This window comes from Frankliniella occidentalis, unplaced genomic scaffold (assembly GCF_000697945.3).
Source record: "Frankliniella occidentalis isolate FOCC.00 unplaced genomic scaffold, Focc_3.1 Scaffold23, whole genome shotgun sequence".
Classification (NCBI taxonomy): domain Eukaryota; kingdom Metazoa; phylum Arthropoda; class Insecta; order Thysanoptera; family Thripidae; genus Frankliniella; species Frankliniella occidentalis.
The window spans coordinates 1569705-1584034 of NW_026267153.1; the positions used below are offsets into that span (position 1 = coordinate 1569705).

Genomic DNA, 14330 nt, shown 5'->3' on the forward strand with positions numbered 1-14330 from the left:
CCTCCCCCCCCCCTTTACCCCTTTCTCATTTCACGGCTGCTCCACGAGTCACAGCCACAGTGTTGCGGGGGTCAGGAACGGGCCTACTGCTGTGTACACTTCCAAGTAGGTATTCCCTATCTCTTGTAGCGCCTATCTGCTGGGCGTGACATCAGCGATATCGATTATGATCAGCGTAGACTGGGGATGGGGAAGGAGAGAGCACTGTTAACGCCGTGGTCGCGTAGCTTGCCAAAATGTTGGCAGTCCTTTTTGATTGACAAATTTTGGTCGTCTTTTGGAGGCTGCCAATTTTTGGCCTTCCTGCTTGCCAAAAGTTGGCCTTCTTTCAAAAGGAAGCCAAAATTTGGCAATCAAAAAGGTGATTTTGCTCAAAGTCCTTCCAAAATATAAGCTTGCTACTATCTTGACTGCAATCCACCCACCGCACTAAACACACAATAGAGTCCACGACATTATACACACTGGTTGTCACCTGGAAATGGACACTTTACAATGCTAAATACGAGGTGGTCTGCGCCCCTGCGCCCGCACGACGGCCTCTTCGCGTCTTGTAGAGGCCCAAGCAGGGTTCGTCCCTTTGCAAATTGCAAATTCCAAAGAAACAGAAATCATACTCGAGTCTTCATTTTTGGACCCCGGTCCACACACAAGAACGAAACCAGTTCTGATCCTACGTTGGTCTTTCTTTATATGCATATCTTTGTGAAATGCTTTCTCATCCCTACTCACGACAAGACCTTGTTAATCCGAATAAGACACGTGTATCGATTAGATATGAGATTTTGGAAAAAAATCCTTGTAAATCAATGTCATATCACCGTTTAACACGTTTCATGCGACATGACCACTACGTGTTATATCATTGGGACCAAAAATGAGCTGCAGGGAACGTGTTAAATAAATACACCCGTGTGCGATAGTTCTCGTCTATCGGTTGTGCGCTCTGGCGCCACCGCAAGGAGCGTCTCCGAAAATCGACAGCAGAGGAGTTCGTTGACGGTCGACATTCGCCCCCCCCCCCCAACCGTCTTTCACTTTTCCCCTTTCGCCTACTCTTGTACTCTTCCCCTGGCCATCTCTTTCTAATCGGCCCATCCCAGGCCGCCAGGCAGGTAGGCGATAGGCGTCACAATCTAAATCTTCTTGTCATTGACGAGGGCGACGAGGGAACCATCCCCGAACCCGACAGCACTATGCTGCATATGAGGCGCAGGGTGGAAATCTGGAGAGCGCAGGGTGCGCGATTGTGGGTGAAGCGCCCTCCCCCTCCTGACATTTCGGCCACCCGCTTCTCCCGCCTTCAGCTTGCATGACTTGGAAATCGGACCAGGAGGGTGATCAGAGAGCTTTTCGCTTTGTTCGACTTACGTGCCGATCTTGAGCACAGTTCCCAAATTTTTTCGGCGAGGTCTACCATCACTCTCCTGGTGGTATACACGACTGTGATGACAGCAGTGCCCCCCCCCCCCCTATCTTGGCTCAAGCGGCAAGAATTTATCTACAGGAGATCCAGTAGGCTGGCTAAACTATCACTTTGCTCTGCTCTCGGCTTTCGGGTGAATCACATCCGCATAGTTGGGTGCTGATGTTATTATCTCCACCCAACTGTAATTAGGAGGGGACTTGATGCAGCTTTACACGATGCGCCAGCAGCCCCAGCTCGTCCTCGTCGCGGGGCGTCTGATTTGGCCGCTTGGAAGAAGGTCGAGGAAATGCTGCCGCGGCAGGGAGCAAGAGCCGACGAAGCCCCCCCTCCGCCCCCCTCCTCCTCCTTGCATGCTCATGTGTCCCCCCAAGCCGACCAATCGGAGAGCGAGAGGGACACTTTTCCTCATAGGAGCTGCTGACACGCGTCTCATCAGCAGCAGTGGCGTATTGGTGGCGTGCATCGTGCATCTCTCTGGGCGCCGTCTTCACTACGTGCTTGTTTGTCTGTTTTAAACGCGGCGTGAACATGCCACGGAGGTGGGTCGGGTCTTTCGAAGGGCGCACAGTGTCCACCTGATACCTATGTACTATCATGGAGACTATGAATAATAACTGACAGGGTGGCTGACACATCCCTTCTGGGGCGTATTGAGGTCCGACTGGCATAGGGGGGGGGGGGGGGGGGGTGATATGACTTCACTCTATCGTTTCAGGAGAAAGACAACTACCTTTCAATGGTTTCCAATGTTCTTTCTTTTTATTACAAAAGAAACAGTTTTACATATATTACAAAATTTATGGACGCAATATGCGTGGCATTATGTTACAAGATGTACAAAAAAACAAACGAAGAAAGTATGTAACAAAAAGAGACCCACGCAGTTGTAGGGCATTTATATGCAGTTAAAGTCTTTCAATAAATAAATAAAGCGGTTTCGGGCAATACTGTAAGCCGATGGTAAACTTGATAACATTTTTAACATACCCCGGCATTAATTTCATTTCCATACAAAATTTTGCGGGGTCGAATTAGAATAAATTTACCAAGCTGCTAAGAAGAATAATTGTAACAATCTTAGAACTAGATAATCAATTAAATTACACCTAAAACACAGGGAAAACAATCACAGCAAGGGAAATCATAATGGGGACTGCTATGCAGTCTTTATTGGGCAGTCTTTAACTATGAGTCAGCGGCCGGCCATGCGGATGGCCAGCGGTAGAGTATAAGAATATGCGAGACAGCTCTCACAATAATTTATTTGGTCTTCCCTTCGTAGCGGAAGGCATGTCGGCGAGACTCTTTTGACAGATTCTTTGCGCCTTAAATAAATGGGGAACTCGTCTGAAGCGTTGAGCCAAACATGCTTATGCTCTTAAACGCGCAAAGCTTGATCCAAATGTCCAGCAAATGGTAAAGCTCGGGCATGGCCGCAGCTCAGGGGTCCCTCCGCGGCAGCCCGCTGTAGCCCGCCTTGCCCTTTCCCCTGCCGCCGCCGCTGCCGCTGCTGCTGCCGCCACTGCCGTACCGCCGGCTGCAGCTGCTGCTGCCGCTGCTCGTGTAGTCGCAGGGCTCCTGGCGTAGCACGGCCATGGGCGCCGCGTGGTGCTGGACCTGGTGGTGGGGCTCGTCGACGGCGTCCTCTGGCGGCGAGGCGCCCTGGGAGCCACCGCCCTGGGTGCTGCAGCTGCCGCTGCGCGAGCTGGATGGACTAGAGCGGAGCAGCAGCTGCAGCTGCGAAGACTGGTGACCGGACGGGGGCAGCCCCTTGGCGTGCACGGAGCGGTTGAGCTGAAACAGAACGTCGTGGTCACACAGATGCTTGCGTTGACAGACACATAAAATAAATAAACGGAATCGATATCGATTCGAAATTCTGCCCGATTTAAGTGGCAAAATCTCGTCGATTCGACACAAGTTCGACTTTTGGATCGCTGGTTTTCTGCCTGGGTCGCTTTCGCATCTCCTCACCTGCCGCCTGAGGAGCTTGAGCCTCCTGTTCTCCCTGGCGAGGGTTCCGGCATCGCCAGCAGCGCCGGGGTTCGAACCTGCCAGAGCGCCCCGCGCCTGCAGGCTGAGCGCCGCACCGCGGTGGTCCAGCGGGGAGGGGCTGCCTGTACGAGCCAACGAAAAAGGAGGAAAATGAGGACACTTTCAGGAAGAAATGAGGACATTTTCAGGAGCCAAGCGGGACGCACCTGGGTGCGAGCAGTGCGCCGAGTAGTTGTAGTTGTCGTAGTGGCCGGGGCCGCCGGAGCCGCCGGAGCCGCCGCCGGGGGACCGCGGACTGCACATGAGACCAGCACGGCTGTCCGGGTCGGAGTACGAAGCGCAGGGGTACCGCTCGTTCTCCTGGCTCCAGCTCTGAAGGGAGGGAGGAAAAATAAGGACGTGATGAAACACCGCACCAAGTTTATCTCTGCAACTCTCCTAAGGCACGATTTCATTGTTTTCTGTTCAAATCCATTTGGCGTGTGTTGTCGACCCCGTACCGTGGAGCTGGACGAGCAGGGCGCCGTAGTGCGCGCGCTGCAGACTAGAGTGGTGGTGGCGTACGGGGCGGCGCCCGGCCCGTACCCGCTGCTGCCGGTGTCCGTGCGGTGCGTCCCGAGTTGGGAGCTGTGCTGGGAGCCGTGCTGCGAGCCGTGCTGGGAGCCGTGCTGGGAGCCGTGCTGGGAGCCACCCAGCGGGCACGATGACTGGAAGGTGCTCAACAGGTGGGGGTTGCGGACCTCCGCGTAGTACGACTTGCTACTAGTAGAACCTGTCGGGAGGGAGACGGCGAGTTGGAGAAAACGTCACTTAGGATGATCGAAACTTCCACCTTTGAACCCTCGAAGGTTTGGTTTGGTTCAGTCTTTAGTAGTGTCTGTGCGTCTCACCCTGCGACATGCCGGGGTCGTACTGCGCGTCGTTGGCCTCGGCGTACTCGGGCAGCATGAGGTCCTCGATGCGGCCCTGGTGGGGGTGCCCCGGGTGCCCGGCGGCCACGTACTTGGCGCCGTACGTGTCCTGGGGCACGAGGCACCGCGGCGGCGACAGCGGCGCCGATAGCGGGTGCGGCATGCCCTCCGAGGCCTTGAGCGTCAGCGGCGTGGTCAGCACCGGACCACCCGACCCGCAGTCTAAAAGGAAAAACAGAGAGGTCCAACGTCAGCGCTGGCTCGTGTCGCGAGGCCGGGGCGACGACGACGGGACGACACGGCGGCGGCGGCGGCGTGTCGCCACATTTTTGTGAGACAAACTAGACCGCGTTACTCATCGCAGGGAATACACCTGCCCGTTGCACGAGCAAACCATCTGTGACCTTGCCTGTTTTAGTCACTGTAGTACAGGTACTGCTATACGAGCGCCCTGGCACCTGGGGGATAGGCCACGGGGTACGCGCGTGGCGCACGGCTGCTGGGCGGGTGGCCCGCCTCGCCCCCGCCTCGCCCCCGCCTCCTCCCCAACGCCTCGGCCGGCTTGGCGCACTCACCGTAGAAGCCGAGGAAGGTCTCCTTGTTGGCGCGGTGCTGGCGGCGGTGCAGGAAGATGATGGCAGAGAAGAGGAGCACCATGACGGCCACCATGCTGCCCAGCAGCGCCATGAACCACGTCTCCGTCAGCAGCTGGCCGCCGTCCGCCGCGGTGTCCGCGGCGCCGTCCCTGGAACAGTCGGTGAGTCCAGTTTATAATACAATATTCTCTCTTTCGCTACATTTCTAACGGGTTGGCCGGGGCGGGGTCAGGGGGGGTCAGGGGGAAAGGGGGAAGAGGAGGGGGAGAGATCAGGGCGTTAGCGTTGCGGCGGGCCGCGACTATCCGGCCAAGAGGACTCCCCCGGCGGGGAAGCCCAGAAGGGAATACAGCCGCTCGGCCTTGGCCGCCGCACCCGCTGCCAGGAGAGCGTTACTGAAGGCTGTCAAACACTCGAGAACACAGAAGGTTTGCTTTCGGCCGCACACTGATCGATGGTTGCATCATCTTCGAAGCTGGTCGGATGATTGGATTGGGGCGTGATCGGTTGATCGGGAAATGATCGGGAAATGATCGGATGATCGGACACTACTCGGCAGTACACGATAGATAGTGCAGCAGCACGCTTTCCCCTACCTGTGGTGCTGCCCCACGGGGGCGGCCGGCCGCACGGTGATGGGCGCGCTGAAGGGCCCCAGCCCCGCCGCCGTGGCCGCCGCCACGCTCACGTGGTACGCGCTGGACAGGTTGGACAGCAGCAGCTGCAGCGCGCCGTCCTCGGACAGCGTGGACAGCGTCACGTTGCTCACGAGCTCCTCGCCGGCCTGCACCAGCACCTGGTAGCTCTGCAGCGGGCCGTTCTGGTGGGACGCGGGCGGCGGCGACCACTTGACCAGCGCCGTGCTGCCGTTGATGAGCGTGGCCTCGAGGCGGGTCGGCGGCGCGGAGGGCGCGCCGGGCAGCGTCCTCACCCTCGCCGAGTTGGACGGCCGCCCTTCGCCCTGCTGGTTGAAGGGCACGAGGAAGAAGTGGTAGGCAGTGAAGCTGTGCAGCCCCGTCACCAGAAAGCCGAGGCCGGGGCCGCCCGCCTGCGTCTGCACCGTCAGCGACTGCAGCGCCACGTCCTCGCCGGCCTGTGCCGCCGCGGACTCGGCATGGTTGTCCGTCTCGGCCGTCGCGGCCTCCGACCACCAGTAGATGCTCAGGCCCTCCATCTGGTCCGGGTCCAGCACGTCCCAAAGCACCTTCACGGACGTCGGCGAGGCGACCACCACCTCCGTCAGCCGCACAACGGGGGCGTGGTCTAGTGCGTCCTGGAAGAGTAGGAGGAGGACGTCAGCACAAGGGCAAGGGCAAAACAGTCCAAGGAAACATGAAATCGGAGGCACCCACCTGCACGTCGGCTAGGTCCTCCTCCGGCGTGGCGCCAGCGTCGTCCCCTCGCACAACCCACCGCCCGTCCTCGTCGCGGACCACGGGCCCCGCCACGTCCGAGGGCGGCGAGAGTCCATGCGAGTTGTAAGCGCGCACCAGGAACACGTAAGCGTCGTCGTCGGAAGGCGGCACGAAGGTGTGCGTCGTGGAGGTGGCGGGCACCCGGGTCAACGTGCCCCAGGCGGGCAGGTCGTCGCGGTGCTCACCGCCGGGCCGGGCCAGCACCTCCAGCTGGTAGCCCAGCAGGGTCGACGACCCCACCTTGGTGGTGCGCTGCCAGGACAGGCTGACGGCGTGGTCGCTGCCGTTGGCGCGGAGCTGGCCGGGCGGCCCCGGCAGCGATGCCGCCTCCGGGGCGCGGTGCTGGGTGGCGCCATCCGGGGACACGCGCAGCCAGCCCCGCCAGCGGTAGCGGCCGCTGCGGGACGACGCCACGCACGCGTACTCGCCCGCGTCGCTCTCCCGCAGGTCTGCAACAGCAAAGGGGGCGGTCAGTACGAGTCAGCGCCCGCGTGGCAGGCAACCCATCGTGCTGGCGCGGCCACGAGGTGGCGAGCTCTCAAGGCGCGCCGGCCGGGAGGGGAGGAGGCTCACCGTGGATGCGGAGCGCGCCAGAGTCGTCCACGTGGATCCTGGGCGCCGTCACGGGCGTGGGGCCGGGCGCGGGCAGCAGCTGGCCGTCCTTGTGCCAGGCGATGGAGGTGCCCGCGAGCGGGCGGCGTCCGTGGGCGGTGCGACAGGGCATGACGGCCGTGGCGTGCGCCGCCAGGGTCTGGTTGGACGGACCCACCTCGATGACGGGCGGCGGCCACTGCTCGCCGGCCAGCACCAGCAGGCGGGTGCGGCTCACCGCCGCGCCGGCCGCGTTCACCGCCGCGCACACCAGCACGCGGCCCGAGTCGGCGGGCGTCACGGCCTCCAGGGTGAGCACGGCCGCGGCGACAGCGCGCTCGCCCTGGCGCTCCCTGCCCACCGACAGCCGGTCCAGGCGCTGGCCGGGCAGGAGCGCCGTCCGGTTGCCGCGCAGCGCCCAGGTGACGAGGGGCGCGGGCACGCCGGCCGCCGCGCAGCGCAGGGTGGCCGTGGCGCCCGTCTCCAGGCGCAGCAGCCGCGGCGGCGACAGACTGAGCGTGGGCTCGGCTACGGAAGCAACGGGCAAGGGGTTAAGACTTTAATTTTCCAAAACACGTGAATGAGCTGAAAACGTCCAGTCTTAATATGGGAAATCATCTCAAAAATATGTTGAGTGTAGGTCTTTTCAGGTTCAGGTACATCAATTACCGGTTAAATGAACTAAATGAACTGAGTGAAATTTTGCTATCTAACAGGGGTGGAGTGGCAGCGGCGTGGCACACAGGGTTCTACTTACATACGACGGAGAGCGTGAGGTTGGTGGTCACGGAGCCCGCGCGGTTTTCGGCCTCGCAGACGTACTGGCCGGCGTCTGACAGGCGCACGCCGGTGATCCTCAGCGAGCGATCGGGCAGCACCGTCACGCGGCCCTTGGGCATTTCCAGGCTGCCGTTGGGGCCGCGGCCCCGCCGCCAGAGCAGGTCGGGCTCCGGGTCCGCGGCCACCTCACAGCGCAGCACCACGGAGGAGCCCACCAGGGCCGTGGCGTCCGAAGGTCGGCGCACCAGCCGGGGCGGGACTAAAAACAAAACGAAACCGAGAACCACTTAGTGAGCTCCTGGACAAAAATGGGGCGGGGAGGGCCGAACACCCGATGTACTCACCCCCGACCTCCACGACGGCGACGGATGACTCCCGGGTGGACGCCACGTTGCTGGCGACGCACTGGTAGTGGCCCGAGTCGGCGGGCCGGGCGTCCCTGATGGCCAGGTTGCTGCCGTCCACGAGGCGCAGGCGGGAGCGCTTGTCCTCGAGGTCCAGCCGGCGGCCGTCCTTCCTCCAGACGACGGTGGGCTCCGGCCGGCCCCGCGGCGGCCCGCACTGCAGCACCAGCGAGTCGCCCGTCGTCACCAGCTGGCTCTCCGGCACGGCGCGAAACTCGTGCCGCAAGTCTGCAGGAAATGATTGACAAAGAGAAACAGAGTTAGTAAAGAGATACAGGCTCTCGTTGAAACGTCTAGTGAACCGCGTGCTCCCTCCCGCTTCAGCCAGGTGGCCGCGCTCCACAGCAGCTCGCTGCATCCCTCGCAGACACATTTGTCATCTCTCTCCCTCCCAGCCGTGAGGGATCGCCCCGGGATTAGCAGCTTGTCGTCCCTCTCTAGCTCGGGCACGGCGCGGGTGTCCGCCTGCTATCCAGATGCCAGTAACTCACGGCGGCGTGAGGCAGTGCCGGTGCGAGGCTTGGCCCCCCATCAAGTAGTGCGCACCCCCCACCCCCAACGCCACCCCCATCCGGCACACAGACACAACGCGCACACAATAACATAACTCTCCGCCCCGCACGGCTACTGCACCGTGTGCACTGTCCCATACGCCGTGTCCATAAAACAACAGACGACGACTCGGAATCAAATCCTCGACTAAACGCACCTGCTCATCATAGTGACCTCCGAGATATTACAGAGGGGTGGGAGTGGGTCTTTCGCTACGCTTTCTGACCCCCATCCCTCCTCCCCCCGGGGTGGTGAAGGACGGCGTGTTGATCAGGCGCGCGACGCCCGGGACGCCGCCGGGATGACAGACGTCGCGGCGCCGCGCGCCCGAATCACGTGGGGATCAGCCGGAGAAATATGACGAACGTGACTCGGGGAGGGTTGCGCCGCGGTGGTGGTGTCGGTGGTGAGGGGGCTGCGGGGGTGGTGAGGGGGGCTGCTTCACATATTGGAAAGCAAAGCTACCGCCTATAGCTTCGTTGTTGCGAGTTATTCGAGTCTGCTCCTGCTCCTCCCTCTCCCTCCAACCTTGCGGTCTACACGCGGATCTCTCTGTCTCACCCAAACCAAGGCCGTCCCCCCAAAACGGGATCACACACAAAGTACGACCGTCACTCGCCGTTACCTACGAACCAGCCTGAGATCAGCCACTTGCAAGAGCTTTCGTAGCGCCTGGCGGGTAGGCAACATCTTGCCTCCAGTGCATGCATGTGCCGCAGGGTGGCCTACCCTGAGTCTCGCAGGCGCCGAGCTCCCACAACTTAACGAACGCTACTGTAGATAGCGAGGAGGGTGAGTGCAGAGGGGGGAGGGGGAGACTTTGCCTTCTGGTAGAGACAGTCTTGAGGGGACTGTCTGTACTTCCCGTCCGGACGATGTCAAAACCCTGCAACGCCAAAAGACCTGTAGTTAACGCCGTCCCACAGAGTCCCCCTAGACGACGGTGGTGCTGTGCTGTGTCCCCCGACGATGGACCGACGGCGGCGGCCCCGGCGGCCCCGGCAACAGCCATCGCCAAGCGGCGTCGCGACGCCCCTTCATAACCCGCGCCGCCGCTTTATTCGCCGCCGCGACGCCGGCATTCCTAGACGGCCATCCACCGCCGCACTGACCAGCGCCCCGCCCCGCCCCGCCCCGCCACGCCACGCCACGCCGGGCACGTCCGCGACCACGTCTGGTCTGGGCTGGTCAACTTTTTGAACTTACGGCGCGGACGCGCGGCGGGCCGCTCGTTCGAGGCGCACGCTGCCGTCGTCGCTCCCCTGCTGCAGGGACACGCAGGACCGCCGCCGGGCAGCCCCCGGTTATTATTTCCAACCCCAACCAACCGGACGGCGGGCGCCCGATAAACTCCAACCCTTAAACCCCACCGCACCGCCGGTGGTTGGTATGAGATGCACGCGAGGGCATTCTTCCTTTCTCCTTCTCCTTGTCGAATGTCTCGCTTGGCTCCCACCCTGCGGCTTCAGCAGCCCGAATTAGCGGACCCTTTAGCACCCCGCCGCGCTCGGCTGCGCTCGGCTGCGCTCGGCTGCGAGCAGCGCGCGCGGGGGGCGGGCGGGCAGTCGCCGCTTTTGCAAGTCCTCACTTCAGCCTCTCCGCACGCCGTAAAGCAACACCGCAGCGCATAGCACAGCAGAGAGGGATAAGAAAGTTACTCTCGCGCGGCGCGAGGTCCGCTCGCCTCGCGGGGTGGTGGTGGTGGTCGCGGAGGGTAGCTGCTCTCCTCGTGTCATCCCTTTTCCTTTCATCGCCCTCGTCGTAAAGACGTTCACGACTGTCCCTCCGCGCCGGCGTCGGCGGCGGCGCGAAGTGCATCGCCGCATGCCGCGTATGCAATAAGCGGCCGAGTATGCACCGCATGCGCGTCACTCGCCAGCACGTGACCGCGGAGCAGTTGGTGGCCGGATCGGTCGTGGGTGGGGGGCACTTGAATTCAAGAGTTAACTCACGGCAGCGGCTTGAGCTTGCAGTTTTATTATTTTTATTCGTGAACCTACGACGCGGTCCAGGGCGCCCCCTCGTGAAACGACCTGCGCGGTGACACCTTTTTCATATTTCACCCGCTTCCCCCGTCCCTCCCCCACCCTCCCCACACTTCCTTGTTCGTAGCGCACAGTGCCGCTGCTGCGCCGTCGCTGTGTGAAGGGCCCCCGGAGCCTGGAGGGCTGCAGCAGTGCCGCTGGAGAGCAGAGCGGGACAAAGGATCCTCCCCTCCCCTCTCGGGGGATGAAAAGTGGAGGAAAAGAAAGTAACGGAAAATGTGGCAGGCCGCACGAGGTGAAGTGGCCGCGGCCAGCGCCCGCGCGGAGGCCGGGTGGGCGGCCCGAGCGACGCGCGCGTCGGGCGGCCGGCCTACGCGGGGGCCGCAGGCGCTGAGGCAGGCCGCAGCGCGCGGCGCGTCAAGTGGAGGTGGTAACTACACTGTTATTTCAAAGGCGTCCCGTCAGAGTGCGACAAAGGTGTAGGCTACAGAAACCAGTGCGACTTAAGTCGCAGTCGGGGCATACACCTTTGTCGCACTGCCACCATACACCTTTGAATGCATAATATGCCGGACAGCCCCTAAGCCCCTGCCAAGCCCCCTGGGCAGGTGTTTGGCCTCCATACACCTTGTGCTGGGTAAAATAGCACGTGGTTTGAGGGAGCTGTGAACCGTGGGCTCCAGGCCCATGAAGTGCGCTCCCAAGGTGTATGCAGGCCAAGCACCCGCTCAGGGGGCTTAGGGGCTGTCCGCCATTTTCTGCATACAAAGGTGTATGGTGGCAGTGCGACAAAGGTGTATGCCCCGACTGCGACTTAAGTCGCACTGGTTTCTGTAGCCTACACCTTTGTCGCACTCTGACGGGACGCCTTTGAAATAACAGTGTACTCACAGGCGACCTCCAGGGTGGCGTTCTTGGACACGGCCTGACCCGCCTCACTGGCGGCGACGCAGCGGTAGACGCCCGCGTCGCTGGCCTCGACGCTCAGGAAGAAGAGGTTGCCGCCGGGCAGCAGGACGCGGTTGGCCGCGCCGGCCGGCAGCTCCTCGCCGTCCTTGGTCCAGGACACGGCCGGCGTCGGCGCGCCCTCCGCCCGGCAGCTCAGCGTGGCCGGGTCCTTGCGCGGCACGACCTGCGACACGGGGTGCTCCGTGATGCGTGGCGCGCGCGCCTCCTCGCCGACGGCGCCTGCAACAAGAGAGAGAGAAAGATGGTGGTTATTGACTTTCGCAAACTTCCATGCGGTGACGCCGTCAAATTCCTGAGCGAATGAAATAAACAGCAAAGAATTTCACAGCACGGCCAGAAGCGTCCCCCAGAGAGGCGGCGGCGAGTTCGTCATCAAAAGGGGCACGTTGACTCGTCGACAGCCGCGTCGTCTGTCTGCTGCAGCGCCGCCCCCTCCCCCTCCCCCCTCTCCGCAAGGACGAGGGCCTCGGTGGGGACGTACGGCCAGGAGCGTGCACGAGTGGCAGGTTTTCGCGAGTGGAGGACCTACGCTGCAGCGACTGCGGGAGCGGCGTGGGGAGGCTGCGCGGGGGGTGGCGCCACCAGTCCGTCCTCAGAGGGCGGTGGTGGTAGCATTGGATCGTAAATAGGAGGCGGACCCAAAGGCACGTACCTCCAATCTCATGTCCGTGAGAGCGCCCGCTAGCGAGCGAGCCGACTTGACTCGACTAGAGTTGAGAGATAGAACCCGTTCACAGATGGGTAAGGTAGCGCGTAAAATAACAGATAATCACCTCTGGCTAGCTTGGATTTTAGAGGGCTGATTATTTCGCATGAAGAAGAAAGGGACGCTTTTTTCTCGGACAGCCTTTGCCACGAGTAAGGTTCCGGCGGGTTCCGGTTGAGGCCGAGGCAACATAGTTACTGCTGCACAGGGGGAGAGTTAAGAGGGGAAGGCGGGCAGCGCCATAACGTGCAGAGTCTGTTGCAAAGGGGCAGCCGAGGCCCCCCGGGGGATGAGAGTCATCTAACCCCCTTCCCCCGCCTCTGACGCCCCTGACCGTTGCCGTCTATTGTCACGGTTGTCTTTCCGCCTTTGTCGCCTTGACAATGCCGCTGACTGTGGGAGTGTCCAGGTTGTCACATGCTGCTGCGCTGTCGTCGGGATCAGCCCTGCCCCCTTTTTTGCCGTCCAAGGACGACGACGGCGCTACTGCTGGTGAATGTCTCAGAGGGATAGAGACAGGCAGAGAGGAAGAGTGAGAGAGCGAGAAAGAGAGAGAGAGGAGAGAAAGAGAGAGGGAGAGACAGACAGAGGCAGAGAGACACTGGTGTATTGGTGCCGTCTCTATTACATTTCGGTGGCAGACTCGGTCCGGGACAGGCTGGACCAAGGCTGCTGGAGCGACTGAAGGCGCAGCCGGGAAGGCCTACCGCATTTCAGCGCCCAGCCCCGCCCGGTTAGTGAATTAATCCAGATTTAATTAGGGTAAGAGCTGCCGGTCGGCCGGTCGGCCTGGTCGGTCGTACGGGCGGCGGCGGCGGGGCCCGAAGGGGTGGAAGGTGGTGGAGGGTGTCGGCTTCGGCGGCGGCGGCGGCGGGGCTCTGCGGCGACGAGGTGATTGCCAAGAGCTTGATGAGAAGGCCCCATCGCCCGCCCGCTCGCAGCGCTCGGCAGCGCAACGCCTTTATGTCATTTTGTACAAATTAAACAGCCGCGGAGAGTGGACTAACTTCATTAATGAATAGCAACAAAGGTAAAAGTCTACGACACACACACACACTTATGTCGGTGGTGGTAGTGGTGGTGGTGGTTTGGAGGTGACGACGGCGGCGGTCAGCCCAGCCCCAGTCCCGCCGCGGCGTCCGTCGGGGCGGAAGCGGTTCGTCTCGCGGATTAACGCGGTGCTTGGGCGTCGCTCGGGCGGACACAACTGTCGGGGTGGACCGTCCCGGGAGCTCACCCCGCCCCGTTACTTACCGCTGAGCAAACAGTGCAGTGCAGAGCACGGCAGGTCGGGGGGCCTACGCACCGCGCGCCGCACTCGAGTGTCACAGAGACGAGCACTCACTGTCCGCGCGAATAAATTGGCTCGAATAATGCGGCGGGAATTGGTCGCATCTGTCCATCGACCCGCGCGCCACGCCCGAGATGGGTCGACGGCGACGACAACTTGCATTAAATCCAAACGCGCCCCGCAAGTGGTGTACGATGACAAATTTAGCGCATATCGTTTTGTTTTCTTTGACTCTTTCGCTCCCCACTCTCTCACCCCTAAATGCGCACATACACTCACTACAGGCAGGAGTTGATCAAAGGGAACGTCCAGAAGTACGTCCGTTCTTCTCAGAATTATTCGACAAATCACAGAGGAGCTCGGTGCCTGCGGGACTCAAGGTAGGCCACCCCGCAGTACACGCAGGCACTTCAGAAAAGGTGTTGCCTACCGATCAGGCGCTTTGAATGCTTGCATAGGCTAAACTTTGCACTAGTATCGGCGAATGACGAGCGTACTTTCTGGAAGCCAGGTGCGTGTAATCCATCAGTTTACCACATCAGGCATTTGTGACCGTTTTAAAAATTTAGTATCTTTTTTTTATTATTATTTTGGCCGTACCAGCAAGTTGGTAGTCTCTGTTAGTCCCCCTCTACGCGCCTCTCGCTGGATTATTCCTTGGCACCAACGAGTAGGAGGCTGGGCTCCTCAGCTCTCTCTCTCTCTC

General features: G+C 61.2%; 2 protein-coding genes across 2 annotated transcripts in view; both read right to left on the bottom strand.

Annotated features, from left to right (window-relative positions):
• The window catches only part of LOC113205071 (uncharacterized), a 4196-nt gene extending 2776 nt beyond the window's left edge, over positions 1 to 1420 (bottom strand). The window contains exon 1 of the mRNA XM_052265086.1: positions 1372 to 1420. Coding sequence (XP_052121046.1) covers positions 1372 to 1420 — 49 coding nt within the window. The remainder of the gene's footprint in view (positions 1 to 1371) is intronic.
• Positions 1421 to 2160: 740 nt separating this feature from the next.
• The window catches only part of LOC113205072 (roundabout homolog 2-like), a 108243-nt gene continuing 96073 nt past the window's right edge, over positions 2161 to 14330 (bottom strand). The window contains exons 3-14 of the mRNA XM_052264991.1: positions 11550 to 11846; positions 8062 to 8349; positions 7695 to 7976; positions 6920 to 7465; positions 6284 to 6795; positions 5528 to 6204; positions 4911 to 5080; positions 4315 to 4557; positions 3925 to 4196; positions 3631 to 3796; positions 3404 to 3546; positions 2161 to 3223 (exon numbers count right to left, since the gene is read on the bottom strand). Of these exons, the coding sequence (XP_052120951.1) occupies positions 2870 to 3223; positions 3404 to 3546; positions 3631 to 3796; positions 3925 to 4196; positions 4315 to 4557; positions 4911 to 5080; positions 5528 to 6204; positions 6284 to 6795; positions 6920 to 7465; positions 7695 to 7976; positions 8062 to 8349; positions 11550 to 11846 (3950 nt within the window). The 3' untranslated portion in view covers positions 2161 to 2869. The remainder of the gene's footprint in view (positions 3224 to 3403; positions 3547 to 3630; positions 3797 to 3924; positions 4197 to 4314; positions 4558 to 4910; positions 5081 to 5527; positions 6205 to 6283; positions 6796 to 6919; positions 7466 to 7694; positions 7977 to 8061; positions 8350 to 11549; positions 11847 to 14330) is intronic.